Genomic DNA, 20302 nt, shown 5'->3' with positions numbered 1-20302 from the left:
CTCTCTCTCTCTCTCTCTCACACACACACACACACACACACACACATACACACACACACATACACATACACACACACACACACACTCATTCATTCACACTCACTCTCACAGACACTGGAACACACAAACAAGCTCAAGAACTAAGCAGAATGCATGATAACAGTATAAGAGCTACCACTGGAATGAAGAATAAAAGGATAATTCTGTCACTAAATGACTAAAAGATTGTAGAGTCTGAGGCCATACCAAGGGGATGGACCTGAACCCATTCTTGAAAACCATCCTGCTGAAGTGGTGTCAGTAGCTATTCTTAGAAGGGGGAAAGACAGCAAAGAAAGAAAACAGGACCCAGCACTGTGTATTAGAGGGCTTCTGATTTATCTTGATGAAATGAAAGTTCTTAATAGTAACAGCAGATATACTGCATCAGGGTGCTTTGGTACTCCCCATAAGTGAGTGCTTTTAACTCTTAGTACAAAGTCCTTGAATCCTGTTTTTCCCATTGGAGGAAAAAAAATGAAGAAGAAGATAGCTGAAGACAGAACATCAGCAAGTTCTTAGGTGACTCAGGGGAACGTAAGCTCTGAGTGGCAGAAGACCTAAGAAAAGTAAATTCAGAGTTTCAGATTCCAAGGGCAGAGGAGCTCGGGAACTATGAGAGGAAAAAAAACGCTGGAGTCCTAGTAGGTGATCTTTCCAAAGGCTTCAATGGACATTGAAGAATATGGGTTCTTCATAAGTAAAAGTTTATCGCTTAAGGCTTTGAACTAAGAGAAATGAGATGAACCATGGTTCTGAGATAGTTACGTCTGCCTGTGTGATGAAACTGTGGAAAGAGCACAAACTTCTGACGCTCTCAAGCTTCTCAGCCTCTAGCCAGCTTCTCTTTTAATAGCATTGCATAATTTAAAAACAAAACAAAAAACAACAACAACAACAACAAAAAAAAAACAAAATCAGAGAAGAAACCTAAAACCTACTGTGTTAGGAAGTAACAAAAGAGGAAGGAAAGGAAATTGACATTTACTAACCACATATTAGATGTGATGTCAGCCATATTGCCCAGGTTAGCATCCTCAACTGACCCTCATGCAAATCTGAGTTTGTAGATGCCAATTCCTTCTGTTTTGGGAGAAGAGAGACAAGATTATTGTTAAAGCAGTCTTCCCCCATGTCCTATCATCTAGCGATCAGAGGGCCAAGATTTTTGGCTGTAGTGTCCTAGTCATAACTTGCTTGCCTTATTTTACACCAATGCCTATTTTGAGATAATAATTGGGAGAGCACTGAGATAAATATAATGGGAATTCATATTGGTGGTCAGCTGTGCTGAAGATTGAAATAAGTCGGTTCCAGTCTGCAGAAGCAAATTGAGATGAGGAGGTTTGTGTGAAATGCTCTTGGAGTCAGTGTCTCCCAGGAAGGAAAACTAGCTTCCTTTTGCCTTATGCAACAATTTAGAAGGATTGAGAGCCAAGGGATTTCTACTTCCTCCTTGCAAAAACAGAACAAAACAAAAACAAAAACAAAAACACCCAACAGAACCAAACCCTCAAGAGCAACAGTAACAAGTTTATCCCTAGAGATGCAGAAGGCATCCTACAATGAGCACTACACTCATTACATTTAGCATTTGTGGATTTGTTTGTTTGTTTATTCAGGTCACCATCAGCTCCAGAAGTGGTTCTTGGGTGATGAGTCGGGTCTGGGACGATGGCTACCCTTGGGACATGGTGGTGCTCACACGGTTTCAAACTTTCCTCAAAAACAACTTACCCACCGCCATCTCTGACTGGTGGTACCTAAGGCAGATGAATGCCAGATTCAAGCACGAAAACTATGGTTTGGTGCCTTTAAACAGGTAACAGGGACTAAAACGTGATGGGCCTGCCAAATTTGATCTCTAGGTCAACAGCCCTTGATGTGTGTTGTAATCACAAAACAAATCAAAAATATTCATGAAATAATCACATCTCATGTATCCAAGGATAAAGAACTGCAAATATTGGGACTGATTTCCACACATGTTCCTTACCAGATTTGTACATCTAGAAAGTTAGGTAACACTGAAGCAAGCAGTTCCCACAGTAACAGTAATAAAAATAAATATGTTTTATAACTTCATATATTACCAGAGTCTTACCTAGTCGACCTTTAAGCTCTGGCATATATTATGACACGTACCCTGGTAAGCATGAAGAGGGCTCTGTTTGTTCTCCTGCATTTCAAAAAAGAAAACTGAAGTACAACAGAATTAATAATCTTACCAAGGTCCCACATCCAGGGAGTAAAAACAACCTTCAGTACAAACTCAGATCTGCATTGTTCTTTATCCATTGACCTCATGCTTAATGTCAAAGCTGATGCTAACAAAATAACTTTGTTGTGTTGCACTCTCTTCTCAGCCCCCCAAAGAGTGCTCTCACTGAGCAAAACCCACCACAAATGAGTCCAGCATCCCCAGTTCCCACCTTAATTTTTTTCTACAACTCTGTTAAGCCTGCTACATAAGAAATGGCTCCAACACTGAATACAAATCTCAAAGTCCCTACAAATTAATTGACTTAGCTAATACAAATGAAATATTTACTATGTCAGATCCTAAGTTAAGTCTTTGTGGATACATCGGTATCTAGAACAAACAGAATCCCACCCTACTGGAATACACTTCTCTTAGCTGTAAACAGACAATATGCTTAGCAGAAGGCTGTTTGTTGATGGAAGCAAGGGTGAAGGAAGATGCCATTAGCATAGTTTACAATGGGGTCCTTGAATTAGGTCTCAGAGGAAAGAGGACTTTTTAAAGCAAAACCCTAAAGGAAATATGCGGAAGAACTGCAAGGCTATCTAGGGAAGAGGGTTACAGAGGATACAGTTGGGGTCTCTCTTCAGGGTAGGGCTGGCATAATCAACAAGCAGGGTGAGCCCCTTTTACAGGAGAGAAGAGGTGAGCATGGAAAAGAAACCAGAGATATGGAAATATCCAATTGGCATTGCATCTTATGGACCTGAGAGCCTGGCTTTTACTCTAAACGCAACAGGAAGCCGAACATCCAAAAAATATTAGGGACAATATCTAAGTTAGTGCTGGGGATACTTTACTACACTAGTCACTGTCATTCAGTGAGAGGCGGAGCACGGACAGACGTTCAGTGTGACCGGTTCACACGCTTTTGTCAGAACTGGGGTAGAGTGTATACCCAGCGTGTAGGAGGCCATCAATTCAATCCTAACTACCAAAACAATGTGTTCCAAAAATAGCTGTCAAAAAACAGTATGACAGAGATTGGTGTCCAGGAATAGGACCCATTATCAGTGTTCATTGAAAGGAAAATACCTAGGATTTTCTTTTTTTTTTTCCTTTTTTTTATTGGATTTTTTAAATTTACATTTCAAATGGTATCCCCTTTCCCAGTTCTCCCCACCCCAGAAACCGCCTATCCCATCCCGTCCCCTGCTTCTATGAAGGTGTTCCTCCACCCGCCCAACCACTCCCACCTCCCCGCCCTCGATTCCCCTACACTGGAGCATCTATCCAGTCTTCACTGGACCAAGGACCTCTCCTCCCATTGATGCCTGACAAGGTCATCATCTGCTACATATGCAGCTGGAACCATGTATATTCCTTGGTTTCTGGCTTACTCCCTGAGAGCTCTGGGTGGTCTGATTGGTTGATATTGTTGTTCTTCCTATGGGGTTGCAAACCCCTTCAGCTCCTTCAGTCCTTTCTCTAACTCCTCTATTGGGGACCCCACACTCAGTCTAATGGTTGGCTGAGAGCATCTGCCTCTGTATTTGTCAGGCTCTGGCAGGGCCTCTCAGGAGACAGCCATATCAGGCTCCTGTCAGCATGTACTTCTTGACATCCACAATAGTGTTTGGGTTTAGTAACTGTATATGGGATGAATCCCCAGGCAGAACAGTCTCTGGGTGGCCTTTCCTTTGGTCTCTGCTCTACACTTTATCTCCATATTTGCTCCTCTATTTTGTATTCCTTCTGAGAAGAATCTAAGCACCCACACTTTGGTCTTCCTTCTTCTTGAGCTTCATGTGGTCTGTGAATTGTATCTTGAGTATTTGGAGCTTTTAGGCTAATATTCACTTATCAGTGAATACATACCATGTATGTTCTTTTGTGATTGGGTTACCTCACTCAGGGTGATATTTTCTAGTTCTATCCATTTGCCTAAGAATTTCATGAATTCGTTGTTATTAATAGCTGAGTAGTACTCCATTGTGTAAATTTACCACATTTTCTGTATCCATTCTTCTGTTGAGGGACATCTGGGTTCTTTCCAGCTTCTGGCTACTATAAATAAGACTGCTATAAACATAGTGGAGCATGTGTCCTTATTATATGTTGGAGCATCTTCTGGGTTTATACCCAGGAGTGGTACTGCTGGGTCTTCAGGTAGCACTATGTCCAGTTTTCTGAGGAACCGCCAGACAGATTTCCAGAGTAGTTGTACCAGCTTGCAATTCCACCAGCAATGAAGGAGTGTTCCTCTTTCTCCACATCCTCACCAGCATCTGCTGTCACCTGAGTTTTTTATTTTAGCCATTCTAATTTGTGTGAGGTGGAATCTCAGGGTTGTTTTGATTTGCATTTCTCTGAAAAGAAAGGATGTTGAATATTTCATTATGTGCTTCTCGGCCATTCAATATTCCTCAGTTGAGAATTCTTGTTTAGTTCTGTAACTCATTTTTTTTAAAATAGGGTTGTTTCTCTGAAGTCTAACTTCTTGAGTTCTTTGTATATATTGGATATTAGCTCTCTATTGGATGTAGGATTGGTAAAGATCTTTTCCCAATCTGTTGGTTGCCATTTTGTCCTATTGACAGTGTCCTTTGCCTTATAGAAGCTTTGCAATTTTATGAGGTCCCATTTGTCGATTCTTGATCTTAGAGCATAAGCCATTGGTGTTCTGCTCAGGAAATTTTCCCCTGTGCCCATGTGTTTGAGGCTCTTCCCCGACTTTCTCCTCTATAAGTTTCAGTATCTCTGGTTTTATGTACAGGTCCTTGATCCACTTGGACTTATGCTTTGTACAAGGAAATAAGAATGGGTCAATTTTCCCTTTTTTGACAAGCTGACCCCAGTTGAACCAGCAGCATTTGTTAAAAATGCTGTCTTTTTTTTTCCACTGAATGGTTTTTAGCTCCTTTGTCAAATGTCAAGTGACCATATGTGTGTGGGTTCATTTCTGGGTCTTCAGTTCTAATCCATTGATCTTCCTGTCTGTCTCTGCACCAATACCATGCAGTTTTTATCACTATTGCTTTGTAATACAGCTTGAGGTCAAGGATGGTGATTCCCCCAAAAGTTCTTTTATTGTTGAGAATAGTTTCACTATCCTGGGTTTTTTGTTGTTTCAAATGAATTTGAAAATTGCTCTTTCTAACTCTGTAAAGAATTGATTTGGAAATTTGATGGGGATTACATTTAATCTGAAGATTGCTTTTGGCAAGATGGCCATTTTCTGTTATACATGATAAAGAATGTGATAGCGAGAAGAGCTTGAAAAATATCTTTAAAACTTTTGATCTGAGAGAGAACATAGCTGGTGTTTACTGAGATATAGAAGCCTCTGGAAAGAACAGAGCTTGATCTTTAGCTGCACCAAAACTAAGATGCCAGAATGCAGAAAAATATGTTGAATGGCTATGGAATACACAAAAGAGAGGTTCAAATTCTTACACCCTCTCTTGAAGGATGAATGGTGGTGTAGGGGGCAAAAAGACTGAGGGTGGAGTTCTGGGGTATAAACTATTTGCTCAGTAGTCTGGTGGGAAATGGAATATCAGCAACAGAGAGAGAGGAGGAGGAGAGACAGACAGACAGACAGATAGACAGACAGAAGCAGAGACACCAAGTAGTCATATTAGGAAAGGAACTAGGAAAACATGATGATCTTTGATGATCTTTTGAAATGTATTTCGGGAGGGAAGATAAGATTAATTAAGTCAATAGTTATTAATATAATAATAAGTTCAGCAAGATAAGTGAAATGGACCATTGGACCTATCAGCTCTATTCTGATGGCCTTGACAAAGTCAGTCTCAGTGAGGTTGGAATGATTGATGACTGGTGTTTAATGAGTTTAATACAAGTGTCAGGAAAGAAATACAGTTGAGTCCTTTCCACCCAGAGTTCCAACCGATCTTCCTGTCTCTGTTTCTTCTCCAGAGAAATCCTCCTCAAGTTTCTTCTCGTAACTGTCTTAGCTATATCATAACAAAGCCCTTTCCTTCCATGCCATTCAAGTCCAGAATGATCTGCACGCATGAGGATTTTACTGTTGAAAAATAAGGATCTCTTTTCAGATCCCCAGTGCTTCAAACACTTCCCCCTTCTTCTAGCCTTATCTGAGTTCCCAGGGGTGCCTGACTTGGCTCAAGGTGTACAATTACTTCATGTGGCTCCTATTTCACCAGCCTATGGAAACCCTGGTATAGCTTCCTTGCTTGCTTGCTTTCTTTGTTTCTTTCTTTGTTTCTTTCTTTCTTTCTTTCTTTCTTTCTTTCTTTCTTTCTTTCTTTCTTTCTTTGTTTCTTTCTTTGTTTCTTTCTTTCTTTCTTTCTTTCTTTTTCTTTCACTCACCCAAGTTTATCTTACCATGGCCAGTTTGAAAAAGTAAGAATAAAGGTTAAGGGCTGGTGAGATGGCTCAGTGGGTAAGAGCACCCGACTGTTCTTCCGAAGGTCAGGAGTTCAAATCCCAGCAACCACATGGTGGCTCACAACCATCCGCAATGAGATCTGGCTCCCTCTTCTGGAGTGTCTGAAGACAGCTACAGTGTACTTACATATAATAAATAAATCTTTAAAAAAAAAAAAAGTTTTAAGAATAAAGGTTAATGCTTTTAGCACTTTATCTGTGCTACAGACAACATTCTTCATATTATTTAGAGATCCCTGTGACCTAAGATACCTGATATTGACATTCCAGAAGAGGGGATAAAAATGAGGCACGGGGAATTTCAGAGGACTTAATCCTCACAATGTCATGGGGAATAAGAAGTAATGGGAAGACTTTAGGAACCAGGTACCTTACGTTCGAACTTTCCTTAACAAACGCTTTGATAGTTGCTGGGGATGGTTGTTCATTCTGAGAACAAGCCATATGGATGAGAAGGAGCATGCCAAAAGCAACTTCTCTTACTTCCTACATGCCACATGTCCATTTTATTCCTCTAATGCATTAATGATATTCCATACCTTGGGGAAAACTCTTTGTTTTGTTCCTTTTTTTAACAACTTGTATAGAGACTAAGGCAGTGTGCAAACATTACTGTTACAATGACCTCATCTCTGCTGTCCTTACAGAACACTCAGGAAAGAGCCCGTGTTCAATGATGAGCTCCCAGCCCGAATCCTGTGTGGCATGGTGTCCATCAAGCCTAATGTAAAGGAGTTCACAGAGACCTCTGCTGTGTTTGAGGATGGGACCGTGTTTGAGGCCATTGACTGTGTCATCTTCGCCACAGGCTATGGTTATGCCTACCCCTTCCTGGATGACTCCATTATCAAAAGCAGAAATAATGAGATCACCTTGTACAAAGGCATCTTCCCTCCTCAACTAGAGAAACCAACCATGGCAGTGATTGGCCTGGTCCAGTCCCTGGGTGCCGCCATCCCCACAACTGATCTGCAGGCACGCTGGGCAGCACAAGTAATAAAAGGTAAGTGGCTCAAAAAATATTCACTAATGGAGTCTAATGAGAGTATTTTTCAGAGTCTACGCAATAATCCCAATTACAGGGACCTATCAAGCTTTGAGAATCTGTAACTCTATTTCCATTGGTGCTTTATTCTATAAACAATTTAAAATATGTGTCACTAGGTTATTATATGCAATAGTAAGAGATTATTAAGAGATTTTTGCTACTTGCAATTCCTGGAAACTGACTATTACCTGAGTCCCTTCATTAGACAAGAACTCCAAGAGTTCTTGGTCCTAACTGCATGACAACTTTATTTAATTGTGATTTCAAACTAAATAGAATTACATGGCTTGAAATGGGGATAGGAAAAGATAATTCCAGGCCAGTATCCAGCCAACCTCAGATATCTACAGCAGTGGAAGCACGCTTTCTGGGAAGGTGGTGGCTTTCCTGTCCTCTTTTCTTCTCTGCAGTGTGTTCTGTTAGTTAAGGACAAGCAGGGGTTGATTATAGACAGGAAGTACTGGGTGTGAGAAATGTACAATCCCTAAGATTCGAGGGAACATGTTATTCACATTTTCAAGAAAAAAACCAAACAACATACTTGTTTGAGGTCAGACAAGGAAGGCAGCCAGCATCCTCTCATAACAGAGCTGGGATCAGAGCCACGGTAAAGTATGAAGGACATAGCTGTGGGCAACCACAGATCATAAGGCTGTGAGGAGAGCCATGATAAAAAAGAAAAAAGACAGAGATGTCAAAATATATTGAGCAAAGTTTAATTGAACCTTAAATTATGAAACTTCGTGATGAGGGAGTTTCCTTTTGAGGCCATAGCTAAGGTTTCTAGTACTGTGACTTGCAGGATTTAGACACTCCCTCTGATGTCAAAGCCTAGAATATGCCACTGTACACCCAGCTGGGCTATCAGGCTGCCTCCCCATATTAGTATGTTCCTACTCAGTAGTGACCCCACTGAATCTCCTCTGCCTGCTCAGACAGAGATTGGAGGTGGTCTCAGGGTTAAAAGTTGTTCCAGCAAAGCAGGATCAGCCACTCAGACATCAGATACCACCCCCAGGAGACTGGAGCTAAAGGAAGGTCACTAATCCTCTGTAAGCACAGTAGTTGTAACTTGAGCTCTGAGAAAAGAAAATAAGGAAACAAGCAGAAGTTGAAGGTGGTAAAATGGCTCAGTTGACATGGGTGTTTGATGCCAAGACTGATATACCTGGGACCCACGGGGTAGAAGGAAAACACTGATTCCCACAAGTTGTCCTCTGGCTGCTACACACTCACACACACACACACACACACACACACACACACACACACACACCATGATAGATGCATGCATACACAGATAGAAAGCAAATAATAAATAAGTAAATTTGTAAGAATAACCTTGAAGGAGAAAGCTCAAAGTGGGCATTCGACAGGAAACTGATCGACTTACAAGAGATAGGTTATTGAGAAAGCAACTTATTTGGGGAGAATCTGAGCAATGGTTATGAACTGGGGATTTAGTTCACTGGTGAGCACCTACCTGAGGAGCCCAGTGCCCTGGATTTGACTCCCAGCCCCTAGGAAAAAAATCAGAACCCCAAGACAAAGGAACCAGTTACAAGCAACCTGATGGTAGAAGTGACACGGTTCCCAGTTCCCAGTCTCTTCACCTGCATCTGGACAAGACAGAGTCCAAGGGCTATAATGAATTCATATTGACAAGGGATGTTAACTGCAAGGGGAGAGCAATCCCCCCTTTTAGAGATAAATTTTAATCTCATTTAAAAGTAATTCAAATTGCATCTCATCACCCGGCATCCCCCTTATCCTCAGTGCATTTGTATAGTCCATAATCTCAGTCGCATTCAACAACTCTCTTTTTCTCCACCAAGAGATTTGGGGGCTCATTAAATTCAGAGAGAAAAATTTTCTCTTGAATCTTGAAAAACAATCAGACCTGAGAGATGGCTCAGTCAGTAAGCACTTATCACAAAGGCAGGACAGCCTGAGTTCAGAGCCCTAGCAGCCGTGTAAAAATCCCAGGTATGTCAGATGATGCCTTTAACTGTAGTTCTAGGGACAGTGGGTAGACACAGGAGGGCTCCTAGCACTTGCCCACCTGATTGTCTAGCCAGTTGGTGAGTTCCCTGTTCAAAAACAGACACTATCTCAAAAACTGAGTCAGAGAACTATAGAGAAGGACACTTGAGGTTAACCTCTGACCTCTCCTCATTGTCTGTTTCCTTCTTTCTCTATCTCTATGTTTCTTATCTCTTGCCTATCTCTGTCTCTGTACCTATCTATCTATCCATCTATCTACCTCTATCTATCTATCTATCCATCTATCTATCTGTCATCTATCTCTTCTCTCTTACACAACACACACACGTACAAACAGGTACACACACATACTTCACACACACACAAAGAATCCTGAAAATTATTGCAATTCACTTGCAGTAGACTACAATTTATAGAAAATATTCTTTAAAATATGATTGAAAGTTTAGAGTATAACTCTTTAATTGTCATTAAACATCTGGTATTTTTAAGAACCAAGGTACAAAGATGATTACATAATAGACTTTCATTATGCTGACAAGGATGGCTTCTGAGAAGAGTAGGACATCCACATCAGTCTAAAAATAGTCACCTATTCATTTGCTTAAGATTTTGTTTTGCTGAACAGTAAAAGGCCAAAATGAAAACAGCCTCAGTAAGATGTCTCAGTGACTAAGAGCGCTCGCTGCAAAAGCCTGAGTTAAGTTCCCAGGACTCAGTGGATAGAGAAGAGTAACTCCTGAAAGTTGGCCTATGACCTCCCTCACTCCTATGGCATGGCTTGCATACATCACACACACATGCACACACACACACACGTACACAAATAATAAATACTTTTTAAGATGAAAATGTGTTGTGATTCCGTAATCCACTGAGAAGAAAAAAAATGCCAGGCCCTTCCTTGTTTTTTCAGGAACTTGCACTTTGCCTTCAGTAAACAACATGATGGATGATATTGAAGAGAAAATGGGGGAAAAGCTCACATGGTAAGATTACTCAGGGTAATGTAGATATCAGAAGCCACATCAAGAAATCAGAATCTGTCAATATTCAAAACTGATTTGGTCTTAGATGACCCTTAACGATATCAACAGAGCCAAAGCTGTGAGGCACATTCTGACATCCAGAATCATTAGCTGAGGTTTTCTCACCTGCCACTGCATTGTGTCCTACTAACTGCAAAGTGCACTCATTACATCCTCATTAATATCCCTGTCTTCTGCAGTACGTCTCAGAAAAGACTGCAAATGGGATGAACCCAAAGTAATTAGGGAAACGTAGAAAAGCAGAATTCTGTTCTCTAGCCCAGAAATCTTTAACGGCATAGATGCTTTAAATGAAAATGACTACTCAGCAGCAGGAGAAGGAAACTAGAACCCTGGGCCCCATCCTTTCTTCTATCACTAATCAGCTCAAGGACTGTGAATGAATAACTTTGCTTGAGCCATAGACAATTTTCCATTTGCTAATAGGGGCAAAAGTGTTCTCCGCTGCTCTGTAGTATTGGGGAATTTCCAAATAAGATATGAAATATTCTCCAATAACACAAGAGAATATCAACTGGCCCAGATGGGAAGACCTGGGTTGCTTTCCCTGTTCTTGTTCCTGCAAAGCCTGGTTGTCACAGACTGTCTCTCCTCTCCCATCTCTAGGTTTGGCAATAGCGCCACCATCCAGACAGATTACATTGTTTATATGGATGAACTGGCCTCCTTCATTGGCGCAAAGCCCAATCTCCTATGGCTGTTTCTCAAGGATCCCAGATTGGCCGTAGAAGTGTTCTTTGGCCCTTGCAGTCCCTACCAGTTCCGGCTGGTAGGCCCAGGAAAGTGGTCAGGAGCCCGGAACGCCATCTTAACGCAGTGGGACCGATCACTGAAGCCTATGAAGACGCGTGTCGTCAGTAAAGTTCAGAAGTCTTGGTTTTACTTTTATTCCCGTTTGCTCAGGTTCCTGGCTGTTGCCGTTCTGCTCATTGCTTTATTCCTTGTGTTGATCTGATTGTGGGTCCCTCTAGAATTTCTGAGAGTCACTGACAACAACCAGACAAGAACTTTGCTATTTAAAAATTAAGATTTTCACACCTCTCCCTTTCCTGTTCAAGATCTTTTGCCAGAACTCTAGATGTAAATTAGTAAACAAGACAATGTTTTGCTCTGGCTTTGTAACTCAGCCCCTTTCAGAATCATGCTGATCTGCAGTGGGCTAAGTCCCTTTCTCTTTAAGTTCCACCAACAATTTGTAACAAGAATGGTGTTTTTATGGACAACTTGTATCATCTCTTGAAACAGTTGGACATGATTCCTTTTCTCTTTTAAACAATGCTTGAAAGATATACTTCATATCAAGACAGTGAATAAAATAGAGCATTTAGAATATGATCTTCTTGGGCTGCATCTATAAACTATTTGTGAAGTTGAGCAGAGAGTTCGACTATTACATTCTATTTTTATTTTATTTATAATGCTCCAGCCATTGTCCCTTGCTCCCTAGCAACACAGTATAGAAATCTGACTCACATTGAAAGTTAGCACAAATTGGCTCATTTCACTGACAAGAAAATCAGTAAAACAAGAAAAGAAACTCTCCGACACAGAGCAAGTAAATAATCGCAGTGATGAGTAACATTTGTGCCTTTGAGTTGCTATAGAAGGCATTTTAGAAAGTGGAATTTCCTAGTGCTGGGACTTGAATCTGATAACTGTTCTCTAGGGGGGCCCAGGGTATACTATTGGAGGTGATGATACCTTCCAGAGGTGGGGTCCAGCTGGAAATCCACAGATCATTCGATGGAGCAAGCCCTTGGTTTCTTCTCTCTGGTCCTGGCTTGGTATGCAATGACATTTGCTAGTTCACCCCTGTGCTCCCACTGCTCTGTCTACCACACAAAGGTACACAAGGAGATCAGCCAGTGCCAGTGACTCACACTCTCCAACTGTGAAGTGCCTCAGCCATTTCACCACAGCAACAAAAATCTAAGACAATTATTTTTCAGGAATCATGAGGCCAACAGATCAGGAAATGACTGTCATTCAAAGGTCAAAGGAAATGACTGCCATTCAAAAGCCAGCTTGTTGTACATGTAGATCACCCTGGGAAAGTCTTAGAAACTCAGAAAGATGAGATATTCAACAGCGTGCTGCAAAAATAAATCACTGATAGATATATCACAGAAAAAAGAAAAGAAATAAAAGTTATCTTGACACAAACAAAGTGTATGCAATGTAACACAAGCAGTCTTGGGGTAGAAATTTATCATGCTAAATGTCTGTGTAGGATCAAGAGAGGATGATCAAAAGAATTGAAGCTCAGAACAGCAGCTCATGTCTATAATCCTAGCATGGGGGGTGGGGAGGATATGGCGGGAGTTGAAACTAAAGGTTTTCAATTTTGACCCTGAATCGGAAACAGCAAAAATCTATGTCATACCTAAAGGAAGTAGGGAAAGGACTAAGCTGAAGGCTGTCCTGGAGGAACTAAAGGTCAGAGAATATGCATGATAATTAGAACAGAAAAATCAACAAACCAAGACTTGGTGTTTTAAAGGGATAACTCAAGCTGGGTCTGACCATTCAGCTAGACAAACTGGGATGAAAAGGAGAGTAAGGAAACAATACGTTTAAATAAGATCAGAACCAAGAGACAATATTAAAGGTAATAACATGCTTTTAAGAACGCTAAGAGACTACTGTGAATAATTACAGATCAACAGATGGGAGACTCTAAAAGAAATGGATAAATTCCACAGAAACATTTTTTCTCCCATGAATAAGTAGAAAGAAAATAAAAAGCACAGCAAATAACAAATAAAGAAATTAAACCAGTAATGAAAGAAAAGTCCTGAACCAAAGGAGCTCATTTCTGAATTCTCCCAAATATTTGAGGAATTAATACCAATTTTTCTCGGGCTTTTCTAGAAACATCAAAATAAAAGAAATGTTTCCAAACTGGTTTTACTGGAATAGGAGTGTACTGGCAGCAATGTTGGACAAGACATACAAGAAAAGAAAGAAAGAAAGAAAGAAAGAAAGAAAGAAAGAAAGAAAGAAAGAAAGAAAGAAAGAAAGAAAGAAAGAGAGAGAGAAAACTAAAACAACAATAACAACCACAAACGATGTCACTGGCAAACACAGGTGCAAAATTTCTCTACAAAATATTAACAAACTCTGAATTCAAGAACACATTCAATAACTAAGGAGAGTGGTGAAGGTCTTTAATCCCAGTTTTTTGAAGGCTGAAACAAGAGTACTGAGAGTCCGAGGCTTGCCTGGACCTCATAGCCAGACCCTGGTTTTGCTGTTGCTGTTGCTGGTTGTTGCTGTTGCTGTTGCTGTTGCTGTTGCTGTTGCTGTTGCTGTTGCTGTTGCTGTTGCTGTTGCTGTTGCTGTTGCTGTTGCTGTTGCTGTTGCTGTTGCTGTTGCTGCTTCTGTTCCTGTTCCTGTTCCTGTTGCTGTTGTTGTTTGAAGAATAGAATTATGGGGATAAAGAGATGACTCAGCAATTAAAAGCACTTCCTACTCTTGAAGAGGACCTAAGTTCAGTTCCTAGAACATACATGGTAGCTCACAACAGAATGCCAGGGTATCTTCTTGCCTCTGCACATATGTGGTGCACATACAAACATACAGGCAAAACAATCATACACACAAAATATAAACAAACAAAAAATAAATATTTTAAAAAGAAGAATAAGAGTTTATGGGCCAGTGAGATGTCTCTATGGATAAGGGTGCCAAGTCTGATGGCCTAAGTTCAATCACTGGAATCCATATGATAGAAGGAAAGAAGCCATTCTCTGGCCTTCACATGCATTCCACAGCACTATGAATGTGCACATACATACACACAAAACAAATGCATGCAAAAATAATAAATTTAAAGTAAAAGCATAAGATTTATCCCTGTAATGCAGGGAATGTTCAGCATATGCAAATCAATAAATATGATACATCACATTGGCAGGTTGTCATATAAAAACCATGCAACCATGTCAGATAGAAAAATACATTTGACAACATTCAATGTCCTTTCTCAATAAAAGCCTCAATATATTATGAAGGGGAAATGTACCTCAGTACAATGAAAACCACAGGTGACAAGCCCACAACTACCACACACAGTGATGGGGCATAAGCCTTCCTCACATGTCAGGGGCAAGGATGTCTGCATTCAGTGCTTTTCAACATGCTAGTGTGTGTCAAAGCTGCAGCCACTAGGCAAGGAAGTGAACAGGCATGCTAACAAGGTAGGAAGACATGCAATTGTCTCTGTTTTTGCACCACGTGATCTTACACATATAAAACCCTGAAGGCTCTAGCAAAATAAACAGTAAGAAGTAATAAATTCAGTAAAATTGCAAAAAGAGCATATGAAAATCAGTATTATGTCTCTATTCTAACAAAGTGTTCATAAAAGAAATTAAGTGCTTTGGGGTATCAAACCGAGAAACTTTTGCAAAACAAAAGAAACTATTACAGTTATGAGTCGACCTCAAGAACAGGAATAAAACCTGCAATCCACGTATCCAATAAAAAAAAATAGCATCCAAACTCCATAAAGAACACAACTCAACAGCAAGAAAGCAAATGGCCCATTTAAAGATGGAGAGAGTCTTGCACAGACATTTCTCAAGATAAGTAAGATATTTAAATGCCCAATGATGGTGACACATAAGTGGAAGGTAATAAGGATCCCAGCATCACTGGTCATAAAGGAAAAAATGTAAATATTGTGTCACCTCACACCTGTTTCAAAAAAAAAAGGTACAATAATGTTTTGGAGAAGATGCAGTGAAATGGGAGCTGTTATCCACTCATGGGTAAAATAAGAAATTAAATTTGAAATGGCTCACAACAAAATGTGTATAAATGCAGTGATGTGCCAATAAGTTTGATCATGTTACATTACATATGTGTGGCCAGCCATTACCACTTGGACCTACAAATGTAGACAGACAATTATGATTGATAGGTAGGAAGGGAGAGAGGGAGCAAACAAAGGAGGGAAATAAAAAGATGTGATTAATGAAACAACCAGATATGCCACCTACGGAATGGGGCAGGGCTGGAGAAGCTGGAGTCAGACTGTGCAAGAGGAAAGAGAAGCTGAAAGGCAAGAATCAAAGTGAGGCAGCAGAGCTCCTTGGGACCCAACCTCGGGTGGAGGCTGCCAGGCAGCAACCACAGCTGCATGTGCAGACCCCAGGGAACATGCCAGTGCCAGATTCTTAGTTCAAATTGGCCCGACCTTAAATATAATTACTTATTCTGCCCTTTCACACACGTGTGATGCTTGAACTGAGTCCATGAAGACTTACTTGCTTTATTCATAAAAGTAATTATCATCTCTGTGAATACTGTATTTGTGTGTGTGTGTGTAATCCTTCTAAATATTTTCAAATGTATCATTTATTTCTCATAATTTTGTCTACTGTAAAGTGTCTTTAGCAACAAAATGTTGGGAATAGTCCAGATATCTAAAACAAGAAATTAAAAATATCCTCTGTATCCCACTCCCCACCCCACATCCTATATCAGCTCCAGAGTACCATCCTCTGCCTGATTCTAGTTTCGCAACTGTTGCTTCCTGGGCCAGAAGGAAGCCCCTGTGGGTCACTATGCACTTTAAATGTAATGAGAGTACTTTTAACGCATGTATGAGACACATTTGTGAAGCTTTTTCTGAACTGACCCTTGTACTAGATGAAGGACACTTTCTGCACTTCTCCAGCTGGCCACCAGGAAGGTGAGGCCAGGCATTCAGGAGTCTGCCTCTCCAATCACCTTTTTGGATGGCCCACACCTCCGGGTGACATATATTTATTTTTAATGATTATTTTATCCCTCCTCACAGATCTCTTCTGTTGGAGCCTCTGCTCCTGGACATTATGCAAGGCTGTGAGCTTATTTTATTACAGTGCTATACCCTGGAATCTTAATGAGATGTGACACTTTTAAGTCTGTGTGCTGTTGTTCTCAGCAATATAGAACAGATGGCCAGTGGCCTGAACATTCAGCTCCCCACGGACAGTCCCCTTAGGTTGCCCCAACAGTAAGAGAGGAAATGCTGACCACTCACTCTAATTCTGAGTTATCCCTTCAGTAGTCAAACTGTTTGTTGTAGACTGCTGTAGCAACCCTATTTACAGCTCCATTTAACAGGTTGAGTTACCAGGTTTTCCTATGAATGAGGACATGTGGGGAAAGGTAAGTTGATCAGGTATTTAATCATCTGCGACTTTGGAAAGAACTAAGCTGCAATACTACTTCCTCCATGGAAATGAATAGCCTCCTGTTTGTTATGTAATCACATGGGTATTTGGTAGAGAAAGGTTTCCGTTCTGTATGGCACAGGTATGTAGAGAGTCCAAAGTTCTCCCTGAGACTTGCAAGTTACTACGTGCCCTTCTGGCTGGTGAAATCTTTAGAATAGTTTGCTGTCAGTGAATATCCACTTACACTTATATCCTCTTTGCTTTCACACTAAACAAAGGATCTATAATTTATTGCCACTAATAATTACTTATAAGAGTGAAAGTGCTTCTTTCCCTAAAGAGAAGTGCTTTCAACATATCATGAAGGTGATTAGTGCTCTAACTTTTGAGGACATATAACATTTTTGCTGTTTCCAAGGCTGATACTCCATACAGATGGACAGTTGAACTCATAGCCATTATCAAAAAGGAAGACATGCTTGTGGAGGATAAGGCTGTAAAGTGTCTAGGTCACAGAATTCTAGACATAAACAGCCTGAAGAAAAGTTCTAGCACCTGAGCGCAGAGAAAGAAACACTAAGGACCAGACATGGTCCCAGAGAACTGGAGTCCCAGTAGAGTGGCTTAAGCATCAGGATGGGGCTCAAGCTCTGATAGGAAAGGCCAAGGAAGCACAAGTCAAGTCAGAGAGAATAAGCTTATTCTAAGGACAGAATCCTCCAGGAAACATGCTGAGATACACTACACTACCACTTTACTGGGAAGAAATCTGTCAATAAACGTGAGCTGGGGAAGCCAGGGAGAGCTGACAGTCAGGCAGAAGAAGCCAGTCTGATACCAAATGAAAAACAAAGTGGCGAGAAACATCCTAGACTGCCAAGCAATCTATGAAAGATTTGACAAAGCCGTAGAAGGAACCCTCAATCCAAAACTAGATACTAGAGAAGTCCTGGGGTACAAGGAATAGATTGGCTTACAGCCCCTAACAAACCCAGCCATTGTCCAGCTGCACCCAGGACAAATGTGGCCTCAGTTCAGAAGCTTCAGGAACCTTGGGAACTTGGCTGATTATATTTACTTTTATCAAATAGCTGTACATTCTTAAGGTCACCAGAAGGGGCCAATCTATTCTACCAGAACCTTAATAAGGGTCCAGCTGCAAGGTTTGCATCAAACACCAAATTACCAAAGGAGGAGGCCTTCTGGACCCTGCCTCTGCTGAGTACACACCTTCCACTTTTGAAGTATACTTGATTAGTACTTAAGAGTAGTAAAGGTAAAAAATAAACTAAAATTACTCTGAGTAAAGGTATGACTGGTGATAATAGCCATGTACTCTCAAGCTTGAGTAAACTATGGAGAGTCTCTGAACTAGAAGTAGCAGGCCCAGGTGTCCCTTCAACCTTTTCTTCATCAGCCTTTATCCTCTTCAACATTATATAGACAACTTGGTGACTTAATCTGCCTATTTCCCCGACTCTATTCTGCAGCTACACATACCTCTGTGATACCAGCTCCTAACTCCAAAATTATCATATTTCCAAGTCTAAAAACTCTTGTAAAAAATAATGTTGTAGAAGTCATAATTTGTACTAAGTCTTTGAGTTCATATTGTGGACCAGCACCTATTCTAGGACTAGGGAACATGGAGTGAATAAGGTGGAAATTATTCCAACTCTACAGTTATATATTCTGTTGGAGGAAAACATCATTAGGCAAACATAAATTAATAGAGAAGAAAATATCATGTCTATGTCACAGAATTTTAAAAGGAAGATGGTAGATCTAGCTATCACTATTTATTAAATGATCATCTAACTGGCCAGCTAGACTTCAGATCCCCAGCCACAGCCTAACCTGTATGGAGAGGGCACGTGTTCCTTATGCACAGATTAACACTGAAGAAATCAGAAATGCTAACCATGCAGGAGCAGCTCCTCGATGGAGGGAATAAATGCCCATTTTCCACCCAGAAAGCTGGGAATGGATATTGTTAATGACTTGGTGACCTTAGCTATCTGTAGAGCAAGACCTCACCCAAATCCCCCAGAGTGTTTATCCTAGACTCTCCCTCCCTAGACATTTATCATTAGCTCTCAGTCAATAGAACCCATCCTTAGGGAAGATGTTACATGTTCTTTATAGCCTGATGACCACTATGCTTTCCCAGTCAAACATCACACCAGATCCTAAACCCTTAAGCTATAGAACCCATCTTCATGGTCACATGTACTTTGAGTTGGGTTTTGATGTAATTACACCTCCTTTTGCACCAGGGATTGTATCACACTAGAGAAGTTTTTTTTTTTCTCTCTCTCTCTCCAAACTTGTGTTTAAATATGCTTACAATAAACCATTTGGTGTCAGATTCTAGAAGTTTAAGCCAGCACTGACTAAATCTGGCTGTGATAAGTTTTCCTTCTTGCCTCTGGAGGTTCACTTCTCTGGCTGTGATGCTTGCAGGGACCCTTACACATTTGTCTTTCTGAATTGAACCTTTAGACACATCACTCCTGCTCAGAATCATTCTCTGCTACTTCTTTCTGTATTTAAATCATATGTGAGGTGCCACCCAATATAGCTTAACCTGCTTTTCCAGTCTCTCTTGTAACCATGTTCCAGATCAACAATATGGTCTACAGATTGGCCCAAGAATAAACTCATCTCCATGTATGTGTTTATGCTTACTTGTTTGCCTTGAGTCCAGGCCTCTTTGAAACCTGCTTTATAGCTACATTTCCTCCTAGATCAGACTTTGAGCTTGTTCCTCGGGAGCAGGCTGAGCTCTCTTTTTCTGGTTGAGTCTCCCTTCCATCGAAGTGACTGAAGTCATCCTCAAAGAGAATCACTGTCCCTTTGTAACCAATGCCCCAGGGTGGTGGTGATGGGGGGGAGGGGAGGTGCTAGCACAGAGTTGTCAGACACTCACTAGCAAGAGAAGCTCAAATTGACTGACCCAGAGGCTCAAGAGTCAGGGCTACCAAAACACTTGAGGGAGCTGGGTATTTTCCTTGTCTTGTAATTCTGAAGACTGACAAAGATAAAAAGTATTCTGACCTTGAGCAAACTTTGTCATGAAGCTACAGGAAATAAATTCCCTAGGTGTGACATGTGAGTGCTGTACTCTAAATGCCTACAAAGTGAGCTAAGTGGTCAGCTTTGCTTAAGTGAGTACTTCACAATCAAGAACAGATGGTGACCCTAAATGAGTGTCTGTTCCTGAGTTCACAATGCTTGAGGAACTCAGTACTGAATACAAGACACAGGATATGACCAAGCACTTCCCCCATATGTCACGTACTAAATTTATTTGCTTGGACAACTCCTAGCACCAACCTCAGAATTATGATCCTGT

At 40.8% G+C, this 20302-nt stretch overlaps 1 protein-coding gene across 1 annotated transcript in view; it reads left to right on the top strand.

Annotated features, from left to right (window-relative positions):
• Positions 1-12154, top strand: part of LOC110301896 (dimethylaniline monooxygenase [N-oxide-forming] 3) — a 24333-nt gene extending 12179 nt beyond the window's left edge. Inside the window, exons 6-9 of the mRNA XM_021172606.2 lie at positions 1662-1861; positions 7327-7682; positions 10648-10720; positions 11387-12154. Of these exons, the coding sequence (XP_021028265.1) occupies positions 1662-1861; positions 7327-7682; positions 10648-10720; positions 11387-11735 (978 nt within the window). The 3' untranslated portion in view covers positions 11736-12154. The remainder of the gene's footprint in view (positions 1-1661; positions 1862-7326; positions 7683-10647; positions 10721-11386) is intronic.
• Positions 12155-20302: the final 8148 nt, after the last annotated feature.

This window comes from Mus caroli, chromosome 1, assembly GCF_900094665.2.
Source record: "Mus caroli chromosome 1, CAROLI_EIJ_v1.1, whole genome shotgun sequence".
Classification (NCBI taxonomy): domain Eukaryota; kingdom Metazoa; phylum Chordata; class Mammalia; order Rodentia; family Muridae; genus Mus; species Mus caroli.
This window is presented reverse-complemented; position numbering and strand designations above follow the sequence as displayed.